We start from the raw sequence: 16,661 nt of genomic DNA, 5'->3' as shown, positions 1-16,661 counted from the left end.
CAAAAGTTTGGGGTCAGTACATTTTTATTGTTTCTTTTTTTTTTTTTTTTTTTTTTTTTTTTTTTTAAGAAATTAATACTTTTATTCACCAAGGGTGTATTAAGTTAATAATTAAAAGTTTATTAAAAGTTAATAATAAAATATTTATATTTTGAATAAACACTGTACTTTTTAAACTTGTTATTCATGAAAGAATCCTGAAAAACAAAACAAAAAAATTACAGGTTCCAAAAAATATTTGGCAGCACAACTGTTGATATTATCCAACATTGATCATTCTAATAATAAATCCGCATATTAGAGTGATTTCTGAAGGATCATGTTGTTTTTTTTCTATATTTTTAATCAAATAAATGCAGCCTTGATGAGCATAAGAGACTACTTTAAAGACTATTACAAGTCTTACTGACCCCAAACTTTTGAACGGTAGTGTAAGTGCTGGAACTTCTGATTGGGCTGAGGCTGGAATTCAACAAGTTTGAAGTAAAAGTATTTGATAGACGTATAATATGTGTCAGGAGCATTCACTCAGTATCATCTCATTTTTGACCAAGATGGCTTTTAGCTGGTTTTGCATCTGAACTCTTCATATATTCTGGTTTTAAATTAAGTTTTCTTGAGACTATAGTTCATTATCCACAGCACAGCGATTCAGGTCTGATGTGTGACACACATGACATCCAGTAAACGGTAAAACAGTTGCGCTACAAATTAGTGAGTTTATTAGTACATTAATAAATGTAAGATCATCTGAATACAAATGCTAATTTATAACATTCAGCAGAACAATGAACTGTTTTGCACAGCTAAATAGGCTAAATGGAGATTGCTGACACCGCCTCGAACACAAGTTCACACCAGCTCTTACATTAAAAATAAGATGGAAAGATAAAAAATGAATAGTTTTTGTTGTATGCTTAAATTAGGTCACCTCTAGATGGCGCTGTCACAAAAAAAATAGGGTCCTAGAAATGTGGTCCTAGAGCTGTATGTGCAGGAACATACTATTGGGGGTTTAGAGAGACTGAAAGTATAAGGTGATGCCCTGCAAAAAAATAGGGTCCTAGAAATGTGGTCCTAGAGCTGTATGTGCAGGAACATACTATTGGGGGTTTAGAGAGACTGAAAGTATAAGGTGATGCCCTGCTGAGTCTGATGAAGTGGATCCAACAGTAATGTCACAACACATACGTTTGAGTAAAGGTGTCTTTACCACTACTGCATTGCTGTTTCAGACCGTTTGATATATACTGAGTATCTGTTTGTTTTAATGGGTCATGTTATTTTCATAGTCATCACAGCAACGTCCATCTGCTATTTTAATAACCACAACTGTTAGCCAATTTTAGCAGTGGGCGTTTACTTGCCTTATCTACTTCGAAGCTCAAAAACGGGATAGAAAATAGTGTGAATTATTTTTTAAATATTCTGTTTTTTATGTATAATCACACTAATATAATAATTGAACATTAGAGAACATTCTAAATAAAATGCAGTTCATGACCCATTTACTGTTAGTCCATATCAAGAACAGAAATATAGTGTCTTTGTTGCTTTTTGGTTTTGTATGACACAGGCAGTATAACAATTCTTTAAAAGTTGTCCTTCATTTTTAACAGCATATATACATATATATATATATATATATATATATATATATATATATATATACAACACAGGAATATCAGTCCGGTTTAGATAGGATATTTTGGATTAAGCGAAAGCAAAATGAGAGAAAATCACGTGAATCACGTGAAGCAGGGCAACACTATTCTGTAACATAAAAAAATATAGGTATACTATATGTATATTACACAAGAACCTCGCAAGTTTAGTTTGAAGATGTTTTGCAAAAGTGACTATCATTATTATAACTATTTTACTATTGTTATTGCTATTATTACTATTACTATTATTCAACAACTTATCCAACTTATCACTGCTGTTATTATTTTTTCATATCAATAAAACAAAGTAAAACAAGTGGATTCTAATACAACATATTTTCAAAAACAGATCAATAGATTTTAAGACATACTCACCAAAACTCTTCAGTGGCTGTTGTTCGTATAAACTACTTAGAATAGTCCTTAAAGTTTGGCCAAATTCAGTTACATTAAAAGGTACTTACTCATTCTTAAGACAGTCTTAAAATGGTGACTGTATTTAAGCAACTGACCTATTTCTAAGGTTTATGCTTCCTTCTCATTTGAAACAGAAACTTTTAACATGCAAATATTTTATTTTTTCAAAACATTCCAGGGAATGGAAGTTACTGTATATAATGTGAAAACAGGGGACCATTGTTTTGCATTCTTTATTTCCTGATCTAAATATGAGGCTGGAAATTTGTATAATGTAAAAGGAAGGATTAAGGATATTAACAATTTCTGTACATCATCGTGGTCCTGGAATGGCTATTGTGCGAACTTGTAAAATGCAGTGATGTACACATAAAATAAATATTTATAGTAACAAATTCTGCAACAATTCATAATTTCCAATTACACCAAAAACTGCACCTGGAAAATGAAATCATTCAAGAGAATGGAAGAGCAGTTTAATTCAGTGTTACAATGCAGTGTCCATGTTAAACATTTTACACATTCACAGTATTTATTACAGTATAAAATAACAACAATTACAGTATAAGTATATCAGAAAATAATTACAAATTTAGCACGGTTTATTAGTACTACTCTAATGAACAGATTTGAATGAGACAAAAGTATATACATGGAGTTTTACAGCCTACTTTAAATCTTCTTGCATGTTTAAAGGTACTATAAAAATAACACTAAAAATAAATTACTTACAGCAACATGTCAGTACCTAAACTTAACAACTACTGTACTAACTTATTAATAAGCAGCAAATTAGGAGTTGAGGCAGTTAATAGTTAATGGTGAGAACTGGTTTCCAAACTGAAGTGTGAACCATTCTTACTACAGTTTAGATTTTTGGTTAAAAAATTACTAAAAAAAATACTGAGGCAAACATTGTGAAAAGGGAACTGCTGTGAAGACTATTGGCAACCAAACATTTAATGCCAGCAATTGATTTCCATAATTTATTTTTTTCATAGCAGTCAGTGGCTCCTGTTAAGTGTTTGGTTGCCAACATTCTTCAAAATATCTTCTTTTGTGCTCAACCAAAGAAAGAAACTCATACACACTGTAAAAAGCAATTTGTTGAGTCAACTTAAAATAATTTGTAACCTTACTGCCTTAAAATTTTAGGTTCAGTCAACTCAAAAAACGTTTATTCAATTCGAAATGTTAAATTATACTAAGTGACAACTTAGATATTTGAGTTGAATCAACTTAAAATTTTAAGGCAGCTGGGTTACTTACCCATCTGTTAAGTTTAGCCAACACAAATATCTAAGTTGTTACTTAGTGCAACTTAACATTTAAAGTTGACTAAACTTATTTTAGTTGACTGAACTTAAAATTTTAAGGCAGCGGGGTAACAAATTATTTTAAGCTGGCTCAACAAATTGTTTTTTATTTTTTACAGTGCAGGATTGAACTGACTTGAAGTTAAGTAAACGATGACAGAACTAACATTTTTTTAGTGAACTATTCAGTTAAAAGAATGTGCAATTTCTCATTTGATATCCTTAATATCCACCAAAACATGATCTCACAAAATATGTCTGTTTGGGTGACTCACATTTAGGTCAGGTAAAAAAAAATCCATGTTCAAAGTCAACATCTCATTTATTTCCATGAGTTTCTTGCCGTAGCCTAATCAGGTCACGTTTATGGACGAGTCTGTTTTGTTTGCGCTTGCTTTGTCGTCTTTAGACTCACCATGGCTTACTATTGACGCACTTTGTGTCGTTATTGTTTGAGGGTTCCTGGAAGCCCTGTTGCAGTGATTCTGATGCCACGGCTTGCATGATGCATTCCTTTGTTTACGGCACAATCTGTTCACCAAATCCCTCGGCGTCCACGGCGAGAGCATTAACATGACCACGGGCTCAAGAAATACATTGCAGGAGCAGGAAAGCATGGCTTCACTCCTCCACTCCACGTTAGTGTGCAAGACAAAGCCCACCATGTGGGAAACATTGTAGGGTCCATGACAGACCACAAATACTACTAATGTGGAGAGTGCAATGGCTAACACCCTTCTTTTCCCATTAGAGGGCAAAGAAGAATGTCTGACAAGTACTAGGCAGCGCAGCGTGCAGAACGCTGACAAAACGAGTGGCAGCAGGAACAGCAGCAACGCCATCTCCAGGCGTAACGGCACCAGCACTTCCAACTGTCCTTGTGTGAAGTTTTCATAGCATGCAGAGACATTGTCCTCTGATAAAGACACAAAATGTCCCCCTCCTTCGGCAATAAATCCAAGACCCAAGTGTAAAAGCACTATAGCCCACAAGATGGCGCTCACCAGGCAAGAGGTGCGCGCCCGACGGTAGAGTTTGTAAGTTATAGGATAGGCGATACTCAGATAGCGGCCCACGACGACGGCTGTGAGGATCAAACTGCTACCGTAGACTGAAGAGAAAAGAAAGAAGCTGTAAACGGGACAAAGCACACCTGGAAGTGCCCAACCTTGAAGCACCGTCTCAGCCACTTTGACTGGCATCCACGACACTAGAGCCAGGTTTGCCACGCACAGGTTAAGAGCGTAGACTACGTTGGGGGTGGCACCGTGTTTTCGAGCCTTACGGATGTACACGAACAGCACAAGGAGGTTGCCAGGAAGTCCAAGCAAGAAGGTCAAGATGTAGACCAACAATGAGATGAAGCTTGATGCGGTCAACTCCATGTCACATCAGTTTGTTGATTCGTAGCTCACCTAGATCAGTTAACATATGCCTTCTTTTTACAGCCTCCACACTGGCTGGCAATATTCCCTTGTTATTCCATTTGAAAGAATGGCTGTTCCTGAATCAAATAAAGTGCTGAACACTCTCCAATCTGCGAAAACAAGAAGACAATAAGGAAATTCGTATTTGCACAAAAGTTGGTATTTATTTGGAAAAAAGTAGGGCGGGGGGAAAAGAGGGGGCGTGGGAGGGGCGTTTGATGGGCGGTTAGTGCATCTAAGAGCTTGAATTGGTCTGATATGAGGCAAGGGGATGGGTACTTAATGCAGCAAGATGGCATTTATATGGTCGCGTGTTGCCTTGTTTGCCCTTGGTGCACACGCTAGATCAGTGAAATGATTCAGAATAAATGGGCTTTGCAGGAAGCTGAGCGCATCCAGCCGTGACTCTGTCACTTGAAATGAACTGGACGGTTAAACCATTAAAGCTGTAAACTAGGAGTCTGTTAGGGGATGTCATTCAGGAAAGGCTATTGCATACAATGAATTAAACAGATGCTTTTATAGCGGTGTGCAAAAAGCCTTAGGATCAGTTTATTAAGCATGGTCAATACTGTCTGTTTATCATGTGTCATACAGTATAAATGGGGCATTCTACAGAATTGGTGCAAAGTCAGAGTTGGAAACATCTTGAAAAAAATGTCTTTTCCCATAAATTTTGAATGTATGCAAATTGTATGATATCCAAGGTACAGATTTCTAGTAATTTTGCAGTTAATTCTCATATGTGACCCTTGACCACAAAACCAGACATAAGGGTACACTGTAAAAAAAAAAAAAATTGTTGAGTCAATTTAAAATAATTTGTAACCTGGCTGCCTTAAAATTTTAAGTTCAGTCAACTCAAAAAAACAGTTTACTCAACTTGAAATGTTAAATTATACTAAAGTGACAACTTAGATATTTGAGTTGAATCAACTTAAAATTTTAAGGCAGCTGGGTTACTTACCCATCTGTTAAGTTTAGCAAACACAAATATCTAAGTTGTCACTTAGTACAACTTAACATTTAAAGTTGACTAAACTTATTTTAGTTGACTGAACTTAAAATTTTAAGGCAGCAGGGTAACAAATTATTTTAAGCTGACTCAACAAATTGTGTTTTTTATTTTTTTACATTGTAATTTTTTTTTAAATTAAAAGCTGAATAAATAAGCTTTCCATTGATGTATGGTTTGTTAGGATAGGCCAAGATACAACTATTTGAAAATCTGGAATCTGAGGGTGCAAAAAAATCTAAATATGGAGAAAATCGCCTAAAGTTGTCCAAATTAAGCTCGTAATAATGCGTTTTACTAATCAAAAATTAAGTTTTGCTATATTTACAGGAGGAATTTGACAATATATCTTCACGGAACATGATCTTTACTTAATATCCTAATGATTTTGGCATAAACGAGAAATCAATAATTTTGACCCATACAATGTATTTTTGCTATTGCTACAAATACACCTGTGCTACTTAAGACTGGTTTTGTGGTCCAGGGTCACATATTGTTTTTTTAGAAAGTTTTGGAATATTTGTCCTCTTCCTAAATTTGTCACTACCAAAACACAGTAATAATAATTTAATGGCTTGCATTTACCTTGTAAATATATTTTTGATATTTTATTAAAAAGTTTTTACAGGTAAATCAATAACTTTTACAATTTTAGCAATACTTCAAGTGTGATTTATACGATTTGTTGCATTTTGAATCCAGTTTTTCTTTGTAAAAGGCAAAACGTTGATCATGTTGACTCATTAGTTTGAATATACATTGAATACACTGTCATAACATCTCTGATAACTCAGTATACTTTATTTTTGACAAAACATCCCATGTTTCAGTTGTGACTGCACATTTTCGGTAGTAACAGGAATGTTTTGGTAACGACCACATCACACTACAGAATTTTAACCCACATACTAAAACACTACTAAAATATACTACAATCCAAAAAAATTTGTAACTGTACTAAAATTGTGTTTTTTTATCCCCCTAAATAAAGGATTATTTGTTCTCTTTTGTCACTATACCGAGTCGTGGCTGTTACGGTAATGACAATTTTAGATACTTTTGGCCCCAGCTCAAATATGCTAAATAGTACATGGTTAGCTAGCACAGTTCTGAACAGCTGTACACATATAAAAACTAAATGTTATTTAATAACACCTGAAAAAGGGTGCTTCATTGCAGAAAAAAGGTATTTGGTAGTGATGTTCCTTAAAGTTACACACAGATTTTCAGACTTTTGAACACTTTTACCTCAAAATGATGGGGCCTACTCACCGTGTAGCTACGAGAAAGAGGACACAAATATTGCCTGATTATAAATGTAAGGGTGTAGTAAAAAAAAAAAATTCAGCCAGTGGACTAAAACATACACTGTTCGGTAGTGACATTAATATACGAAGAAAATATAAAATAAATATTTTGGGGATTTTTTTACAAAATCAAAACAATATATTTAACAATAATAATAGAAATTGAATTAGTCACAAGGGATCTCAAGAAAACATGAATGCTTTAAAAAAGTCTAAAATTAAACAATTAAAACCAGTGAATTTAGTATATTCTAAATATTTTTATTACATTTTTTAAAAAATACCAGCTCAAACCAAGCTTGCCTAACCACATCAAACTATGTAAGTAAAGACATTGAGCATGAAAAGCAATGACAGAACAGAAAGCTTCAGCAACCGTGTACAACCTCAACTTTGCTGTAGATTTATAAGAACAGTTATAAACAGCAAAAACAACATACATATCAACACCAAAGTAGCACCTTAGTTTTCATATAATGGCATTTACATATAAACTTGATTACAATTTGAGCTCTGTCATATTTGCCATGCACTTAACCCCATTAAATAATACCTTCCTCCTTGTTATTTCACTTAGACGCAAACAGTCCCCTTTAGATACATTAGTGTAGCAGTTAACTTCAACAGAACTGATAAATCCTCACCAATGAATGGGCATAGATTTTTGTGTCACCCATTATTTTATCATGTTCATCACTAAGAGTCAAAGTCCAGTCTAAATAGAGGCTTTCATGCAACATTAGCTTCCCTTCCCACACATAAAATAGAAATATGTTGACAGATGGATTAACGTTGCTGTAAAGGTCTGTGAAAACAAAAATACCATTTAACAATATATGACACAATGATTCACATGCAGGGTACCATGAGTCAAGACAATAATCATTACACAGCTATTAAAACCTGTTAGTATGTTTTCATATTTAAGATGTTTGCTCCACTCTAGCTCATAAAATGTTTGAAATGCAATACTCAAAAACCATTACCACACTGAAAACACAATTGAGGCTGGTAAACACATAAGAAGAGGCAATTTTGTGAAATACTGGAATAAAAAAATACAATTTATTATGCAATTAATAAATCAATTTATTTAGTTCATTTAGTTCCCCCTGAATAGTTTCCACCCTCTCTCTCTTACCAGTTAAATCACCCATTTTTGCAGCTCAACTGTTAGACTGTGGTGCTGGCAACTCCAAGGCTTTGGGTTTAATTCGCAAGTACCGATTAAATGTATGCCTTGAACAAACCGTAAACCGCTTTGAATAAACATGTCTGCAAAACGTGTCTATCTACTGTACTTCCCCTTTATTACCTTACCATTAGTGGCCACACCAGAATGGTAAATGTCACACTCACGTCATTTACTTATAAAAGTGCATGGCCCTGTGTCAATATGTTCATTTACCGGACATCAAAAATTTGAACCAGGGTTGCCAAATCCACTGTATTCCTGTGGAATTGGGCTGCTTTTAAAATGTTGCCATGGGTTGTTTTTTTCCCTCATGGGTTAGAAGTTTGACCTCTTGCATAAATTGTATTTGACTAAAGTGCTTGGAATTAAATATTTTACCTAATTTTACCTAATCTTTGTGGAGTCTCATGTAGCCAGACCTTCAGATTGATGACAGAAGGTCTGGAAACCTTGGCTGCTTTGAATGGCCAAGGACTGACCAAAAGTCCAAATTACTTACGCATAATGTTTAGGGGCGTTGAACGTCCCCACAAACAGTCCAGTGTGAAAAACTTTCAGATGTATTAGTCTATGCTGTGAACTTTATATATTTCACATACTTTTGAAAATCCAGCATTTAGTTGATCCAGATAAGCACTCGTTGTCACAGTTGTAAACACAATGTCTTTCTTCTTTCATAAGGGGATTTGGCATCACAGCATCTTTGTTTCCCGGCGGGACATTTAAGAATGCAACACACACGTCTCTTGGAAATTCTGTATAATTCGACCAATTCGATGACGACTTTGAAACTCATGAAACGTTTCTAATTTTGTGTGCGATATGCATCAGGCGTTCAGTCAACAGTCCAAGGAACAGGCGCTTTATGAAAACAGACTGTGTTTATGATTACTACTATATAGTAGGGCTGGTAGTTTAATGCGTTAATTAATTAGTTATGAAAAAAACACAATTTAAATATTTTAACGCAGTTACGCACTAGCCCGCCCCCTGGCCCTGTATGTCATTTTACATTTATTACAGTTGACTGCTGACAAATATGATGCAGGGCATCAACTTCACAAAGGCAGTCATGCCCTTAAAATCAAGATTATGCATTTTTGTCTCATATTTATAATATATGATAAGCAATATCACACGAGCAGCGAATGCAGTATCACACAAGTGCTGTTTGTCCTGAATATAATGTGGATTTATACAACAGTTTTGTAAATTATAAGTTAATATTATATTTGTGTGTTATATATTAAACACAGTATTGTCTGTTTTTGCTCAGTTTTTGCTCAGCAGAACTGTTGTGCGTCTATGTTTCTGAATGAATCCGTGTTTTGAATGAATTGTGTGAATCAGTGATTCAAACGCCCATTTATAACGTGAGCCATTTACTAGCTTCCTGAATGAATTAGCCGTTTGAATTAGCAAATCGAATGAAATACATTTACCGCCACCTGTTGGTAGTTTAGTTTCGTATTTAGAGTATTATTTCATAAAGAAGGGGAGAAAACCTTTAAAGGGATAGTTAACCCAAAAAAAATAATGTCATCATTTACTCAGACCTGAACGACTTACTTTCTTTTGTGAAACATAAAAGAAGGTATTTTGAAGACTGTTGGTAACAAAGGTGGTTACCAGTGACTTCCATTGCATGAGCGAAAAAAACTGAGATGTTTCTCAAATTATCTTCTTATGTTCTATAGTTTATGTGCAATAAATTTTATGCTGAATCAAATTAAATATTTCTTTTTAAAGCTACTACTTGTAATGTCTACTTAATACTTTCTCATTTAACACAATTAGATTAATTAATGGACACATCATATAATTAATTAGATAAAAAAAATTTCAACTGACAGCACTATTTTATAAAGATTAAGCTGAAACTGCACATAATGCATAACTGTAAAATATGGATGGGAGTAGCATATTTTGAGTTTTGATATATGCGATAGGCGATTTGGGCCAGTTTTGATTGGCCATTGAGCTAGTTTTGTTTTGCAGACCTGGCAACCCTGCACTGGAATGAGGAGAAAGTTGTGAGTTATGATTTCAGCTTATTTGAAAAGAAAAATAATATTTTCATTAATTGACTTTATTTAGACTAAAGGTGCAGTTTAATTAGTGAAATTTCGCAGACAAAAAAAACCCATCCATTGTCAGTAGCATAGAGCATAGCATAGAGAGCATAGAGATGGATAAAGCACCTCGCACATCAAACCAAGCACTTTCAACTTAAACACAAATGAAATCTTTATGTCCTCATGTGAAACTCCTAATCACACAGATTCCTGTAGAAATGACTGGATTTCGCCCATGAAATTTAGCTTTCATCACCTTAAGTATAAGGTGAGAATCAGGGTGTCAACTCAAGCGAGGTCCAGCTTGTGTCTGCCACTAGAGTTGGTGAGAGGCACCACAGCTGAAGGCAGACCTTCAGTCTGGACCCTCAGAGTCAGGCGCTGACGGGTTTGGCTGCTGTGCTGCTCCAGCGACAGGGCATCCTGCTTACGAGACAGATCCTCTATCATTTGAGCTTCATGCTGTTTCAGAGACTGCAGGGAGTGCCTGGCAGGCAAAGGTGTTAACAGGTCAAATTCTTTTTGAATTTGCATTATTTATATAGAATAAGAGGAGGAATGGAGTTAAAACAGTGGACTCACTGGGCCTGTGCAAGCTTCTGTTTCAGTGCCAGAATGCTGGCTTCCAGTTGCTTGGCTTCATCCACCAACCCAAACTGGACCTGGGAGGAATGGGTTAAGAGATAACAAATCAAAACACAACAGATGGATTGTGTTTGTTTTTCGTAGGAAGACACCAACTAGAATAAAGGTCATGCATCTGTTTATTGCTGATGAATGATCATATTTATTGTCATTTGGCGAAATCCAATTTCAATGTATGTTTTATGCAAGTTGCCAATGAACTGGTGGTGGAGCTTACCTCATCTCGGCACAGGTCCATGCCCGGCCTCTTGATCCTGTTCTCTAGACGGGTGTGGACCAGCTTTAAAGGAGCCATCTTGGCCTGCATGTCCTCCTCTAGGCCACAAATGTCCTTCTCCAGCTCAGCAATTTCTTCTTGAGTCTGAAAGGTATTGGCACACATAATACAATTAAATATTATTCATTCTATTCATCCATTACCACATAGCACCGTTGAATACTACTTTCTAAATAGTCAAATGCTGCATTCTTGTATCAGATACAGTTGAAGTCAAAAGTTTACATAAACCTTGCAGAATCTGCAAAATGTTAATTATTTAATCAAAATAAGAGGGATCATACAAAATGCATGTTATTTTTTATTTACTACTGACCTGAATAAAAGACATTTGCATATAGTCCACAAGAATAAATAATAGTTGAATTTATTAAAGTGACCCCGTTCAAAAGTTTACATACACTTGATTCTTATTACTGTGTTGTTACGTGAATGATCCAGTTGTGTGTTTTTTTTTGTTTTTTTTTGTGATAGTTGTTCATGAGTCCCTTATTTGTTTGTCCTGAACAATTAAACTGCCCACTGTTCTTCAGAAAAAAAAAATACAGGTCTTTGGTTTTTTAGCATTTTTGTGTATTTGAACCCTTTCCAACAACGACTGCATGATTTTTAGATCCATCTTTTCACACCGAGGACAACTGAGGGACTCATATGCAACTATTACAGAAGGTTCAAATGCTTACTGATGCTCCTAAAGGAAACATGATACATTAAGACGTGGAGAGTGAAAACTTTTTGAATTTGAAGATCAGAGAAATGTAACCTATTTTCTCTTCTGGGAAACATGTAAGTATCTTCTGTAGCTTTTAAATGGCAGTACTAAATGAATAAAAATATGATATTTAGGCAAAATAGAACAAATGTACATATCTTCATTCTATTCAAAAGTTTACACCCCTGGCTCTTAATGCACCGTGTTTCCTTCTGAAGCATCAGTGAGCATTTGAACCTTCTGTAATAGTTGCATATGAGTCCCTCAGTTGTCCTCAAAAGGAAAAGATGGATCTCAAAATCATACAGTCATTGTCAAACAAAGGGTTTTTTGGAAGAACAGTGGGCAGTTTAACTGTTCAGGACAAACAAGGGACTCATTAACAACTATCACTAAACAAATAAACAGCTGTGGATCATCAAGTGTATGTAAGCTTTGAACTCAACTATTAATTTCTCTTGTGGACTAAATGCAAACATCTTAAATGTGAAATATCTTTTTCAGGTCAGTACTACATAAAAAAATAACATGCATTTTATACGATACCTCTTATTTTGGTAAAATAATTAACATTTTGCAGATTCTGTGTAAACTTTTGACTTAAGCTGTATTTTTGAATAATTAATTATATAGGCCCTAACAACCAGTGCTAGTATTAGTCCACAGTCTGCTTTCTCACATAATCAAATAAGATACACTCAAATCGAAGTCCATGTATTGATTTTTGGTGGGAAGTCATAAAATAGAAAAATATTTTGCAGTCAGATGGTCATTATTGCAAAATAAAACCCTTCAAGAGGATACTGTTACACCTCTTTGGATCACCTTGTGGGTTTTTTTGGGAATAATGTTATATTTTTCAGTTTCATTGCACATTTAAAAAGGGGGAGAATAAAGAAGAATCCATACAGTTTTCAGCTGCCATTGCATTTCATGATGGGCCTGTTCCTCGTGGTGAGTTCGCTTACGGAGAGCAAACTCCACAGCCATTTTTTGGGCCTCCAGCTCATTCTGCACCTAAAAGAGAAGATGCATGTAGTGAATGGATATCATATTGAATCAATATCCTGCTGCTATCCTGTGTTCAACTGCAAGTCATTTGGAACATCATGTCCCTTGAAAATGTAAAAAATAAGCTTTTTAACTATACTAAACGATTTAATTTGAATCTGTAAACCAGTTGTGGCACCTGCGCTCTTGTGATGCTGTTGTTCTCTCTTATTTGAACAGAGGCCTGCATTTCTTCTTTAGCTCGGATAATATTGTATCGGCTGAACTGCTCCCACTGCTGAGGAGTTGTGGAACTGCAAAAAAAAAAACAAAAAAAAAAACACTACAGATATTTTTTTAGCATTAATGTTAATTACCATAGAATGTTGACAATGTCAAAAATGGAGGTTTATACTAAATTCCTATTTGGGGTCCCTTCATAGAACTATACTCTCAGGATGTTAAAAAATATTATATCAAGATAAACTCATATGCTCACCCGGGGGGCACTCTTGTGGGGTTGGGCTTCAGGGAGATCTCAGGTGACCGTATAGTAAGAGACAAGCATGACATGTCCACGTCAAGGGCCTCTATTTTATCCTGAATGTCAATTGTTAGCTGTTGCCGTGCTTCCTGTAAGCGACTAATAAGATATGTTGAGATTAGAAACCACTTAATCTTTATCATATCAACAGGCATAGGCAAAAGATATATGAAATTTAATTTATATAAGCCTCATTGTTATCCAAAATAAACAAAGCAGACTGCTGTGGCTTAAACCAATTAATGTCTATCTGAATGTACTTACCATAGCTGTTCAAAGGCCTGATCGATGCACTGCTGAAGGACACGTTGTGCTCCATCAATCACCTCTACTTCCTTCTTCAGTTCAGCTTCTACAGGGTCGCTGATAAGCTCCTTGCCACGACGACCTTCCCTGAGGTTCAAGCACTCTGCAGTGACTTCAAGAGGCAGAACGGTGGCAGCAAGGGCTCGTTCCGTCTCCTCCTTGGACTTAGCACACAGATTACTTGTAGTGTTAACACAAAGATTATTTAAGATTAAACTTGTTTCCACCATGGAATAAAAAAGGTAATTGCAACTTTATATCTTAAAATTCTGACTTTGTTCTCACAATTCTGAGTTTATATCTCACAATTCACAGAATTCAAAGAAGAAAAGTTGTGAGATATAAAGTTGCAACTGTGAATAAAAAAAATTGCAATTTATATTCAGTGGCAGGAAAAAAAAAACTGAATTGCAACATATGAACTCAAAATTGTAAGATGTAAACTCAGAATTGTGACCCAGGACCACAGAACCATTCATAAGTAGCACTGCTAAGAACTTCATTTGGACAACTTTAAAGGTGATTCTCTCTCTCTCTCTCTCTCTCTCTCTCTCTCTCTCTATATATATATATATATATATATATATATTTTGCAATCTCAGGTTCCAGATTTTCAAATAGTTGTATCACAGCCAAATATTGTCATATCCTAACAAACCATACATCAATTGAAAGCTTATTTATTCATATTATGTACAATAATCTTAATCTCAATTGACCCTTATGACTGGTTTTGTGGTCCAGGGTCACAATTGTGAGGAAAAAAGTAAGAATTCTGAGTTTATATTTTGTTTATATTTTGCAATAATTACTTTTTTTCAGAATTGTGAGAAACTGTGTAATATATATTGTGAGGGGAAAAAGTAAAACCTGCTAGATATAAAGGTAATATTGGAAGAAAAAGGTCAGAACTGATAAAAACACCTATTATTTTATTTTATTTTGTTTTGTTCTGTGGTGGAAATGGGCTTCCATAATTATTGAAGTATGTTTTACATGTTTTTCTACTAAAACAGTAAAAAAAAAAAAAAAAAATTAAATTGTAATTAACACAAAGATTATTTAAGGAAACTTGGTTCCACCATGGAATAAAAAAGGTTATTGCAACATTATATCTTAAAATTCTGACTTTGTTCTCACAATTCTGAGTTTATATCTCACATTTCACATTTAATTCAGTATGTAACCTGATGTTTCCTTGTAATAATTTGTAAAATATACTAGCAATTTTTGAGTAAAAATAGTTTCTACACTAGTTGTTTTTCAGTAAATTTATTTATATAAAAATACTTTATGTAGTTTTGTGTATTTTTGCGTCTTTGGTGCACCCTACAGTTAAATTAGTGGAATTCACTGTCGTAAATACAGGCTGTACAGGTGCATTTGTTGCTGCAGTAAAGCAATCCGCCCTTTTCGCGGAATTTCGTACCCGCTCACCAAACATACAAACACCCAGAACAGACATCCATTCGCCTTATTACAATTGTACCATCACAATGTTTTTAAACTGATATTTCAGGATTTTCAGAAGAAAGTATGAATATGGTTTAATGAGCTCATTAATCACCAGAGTAAGAGCGTCCATTTCTGCATCCACTTGTTGCGCACAAGCGTTCAGATTCTCCTTCCAGTGCGTGACGTCATTGATTCTGTCACTCAGTCGCCGGCTGCTGTCATACTCATCCCAGTGTGTCTGATGGGATGACAGTAACAGCAAAAGATTTATAATCTAAAAGACTTGTTAACAACTCTCAAACCACCCCGATCATTACCTTATTGGTCGTCTCATTACGCAGAGCTCTTCCTTCCTGGCGTATGTCGTGTGAAATACTGCGCTTGTACTCAGCAGTGTCTGATATCTGTTTATTATTGGTTGCCCAGTCAGAGACACTGTAACGCAAGCCTGGCTTTGAGCTCAGGGTGGCCATGTTTGCTGGTATCATAGAAACAAGATTAAAGACAAAAGAAACAGTTCTGGTAAACAGGCAAATGGTAACACACATGGCAACATTTTATATGGTTCTGGTTGTGCTTTACCGGTCTGTTTGTTATCCACGTGTCACGATTTTTTTTACAATTGTTTATTATTATTAGGCTACTATTTTTTATTATTGGATACAATCACCCTATCAGTAATGCCCCTTAAATTCACTCTGGTAACGTAAAATCTCTTTTATGTATTTTAGGAAGCATTATAGTTTAGTAATAATACTAGTATTAATTGCAAATGAACAATTATTACATTGTTCAGTGATGTGTTTGTTGCATAAATAACCAGAATTATATATATTATATATATATATATATATATATATATATATATATATATAAAAATAACTTACTGATTTCTGTATATTTATCCTGTATTTATATGTATTTCATGACCTAATAGAGAGACTATACTGAATATTTGTACTTTCATAAAATGATTTGTCACACAGTCTTAAGTTAAACTTATAGCTATACTTTGCCTACTTTTACTATACCTATACTTTGTTAAATGTATGGGCTGCTTCGACTTATGTATTCATATACATTTAAGAGTTAAATATTTAAATAAAGTTCATATATATATGGCATTTGTAAACAACCGAAAACATTAATTTGACTTACCGAAAGTGATGCAACTTTCAGATGTGTTGTCAGTCGGCTGTTGTGAGTCCAGCAGTAAAAACAGTAAGCAGGTCTCATGGTAACGGGGCGACGCAACAGCTTATTCAATAATTTATACAGCATAGCAACACTCAACAATTACACACTAAGAT

The 16,661-nt window shown here is 34.8% G+C and overlaps 2 protein-coding genes across 2 annotated transcripts; both read right to left on the bottom strand.

Moving 5' to 3' along the window:
* Positions 1-3,753: 3,753 nt before the first annotated feature.
* On the bottom strand, positions 3,754-4,785 carry si:dkey-211g8.9 (free fatty acid receptor 3). The gene has a single exon (XM_051136352.1). It carries the CDS (start codon positions 4,783-4,785, stop codon positions 3,754-3,756), a length of 1,032 nt encoding a protein of 343 aa, XP_050992309.1.
* A 5,635-nt stretch (positions 4,786-10,420) lies between these two features.
* Positions 10,421-16,627, bottom strand: tekt2 (tektin 2 (testicular)). Its single transcript, XM_051135968.1, has 10 exons — positions 16,510-16,627; positions 15,669-15,829; positions 15,464-15,589; positions 13,855-14,060; positions 13,546-13,689; positions 13,246-13,360; positions 12,966-13,073; positions 11,285-11,428; positions 11,005-11,084; positions 10,421-10,909 (listed from the first exon to the last, which is right to left on the bottom strand). Exons 2-10 carry the CDS (start codon positions 15,822-15,824, stop codon positions 10,711-10,713), a joined length of 1,278 nt encoding a protein of 425 aa, XP_050991925.1. The 5' UTR covers positions 15,825-15,829; positions 16,510-16,627; the 3' UTR covers positions 10,421-10,710.
* Between the last annotated feature and the right edge of the window lie 34 nt (positions 16,628-16,661).

This window comes from Labeo rohita, chromosome 19 (genome assembly GCF_022985175.1).
Source record: "Labeo rohita strain BAU-BD-2019 chromosome 19, IGBB_LRoh.1.0, whole genome shotgun sequence".
NCBI classification, from domain to species: Eukaryota; Metazoa; Chordata; class Actinopteri; order Cypriniformes; family Cyprinidae; genus Labeo; species Labeo rohita.
The sequence above is the reverse complement of the archived record's forward strand: the minus strand, read 5'-3'. Positions and strand labels throughout refer to the sequence as shown.

Coding starts and splice junctions, on each gene's coding strand:
- tekt2 (XM_051135968.1), bottom strand. CDS start 15,824: ATGGCCACCCTGAGCTCAAAGCCAGGCTTGCGTTACAGTGTCTCTGAC. Junction 14,061..15,463: donor AAATGGACGCTCTTACTCTG/GTGATTAATGAG, acceptor CTGTGTGCTAAG/TCCAAGGAGGAGACGGAACG. Junction 10,910..11,004: donor CAGAAGCTTGCACAGGCCCA/GTGAGTCCACTG, acceptor TTTGCCTGCCAG/GCACTCCCTGCAGTCTCTGA.
- si:dkey-211g8.9 (XM_051136352.1), bottom strand. CDS start 4,785: ATGGAGTTGACCGCATCAAGCTTCATCTCATTGTTGGTCTACATCTTG.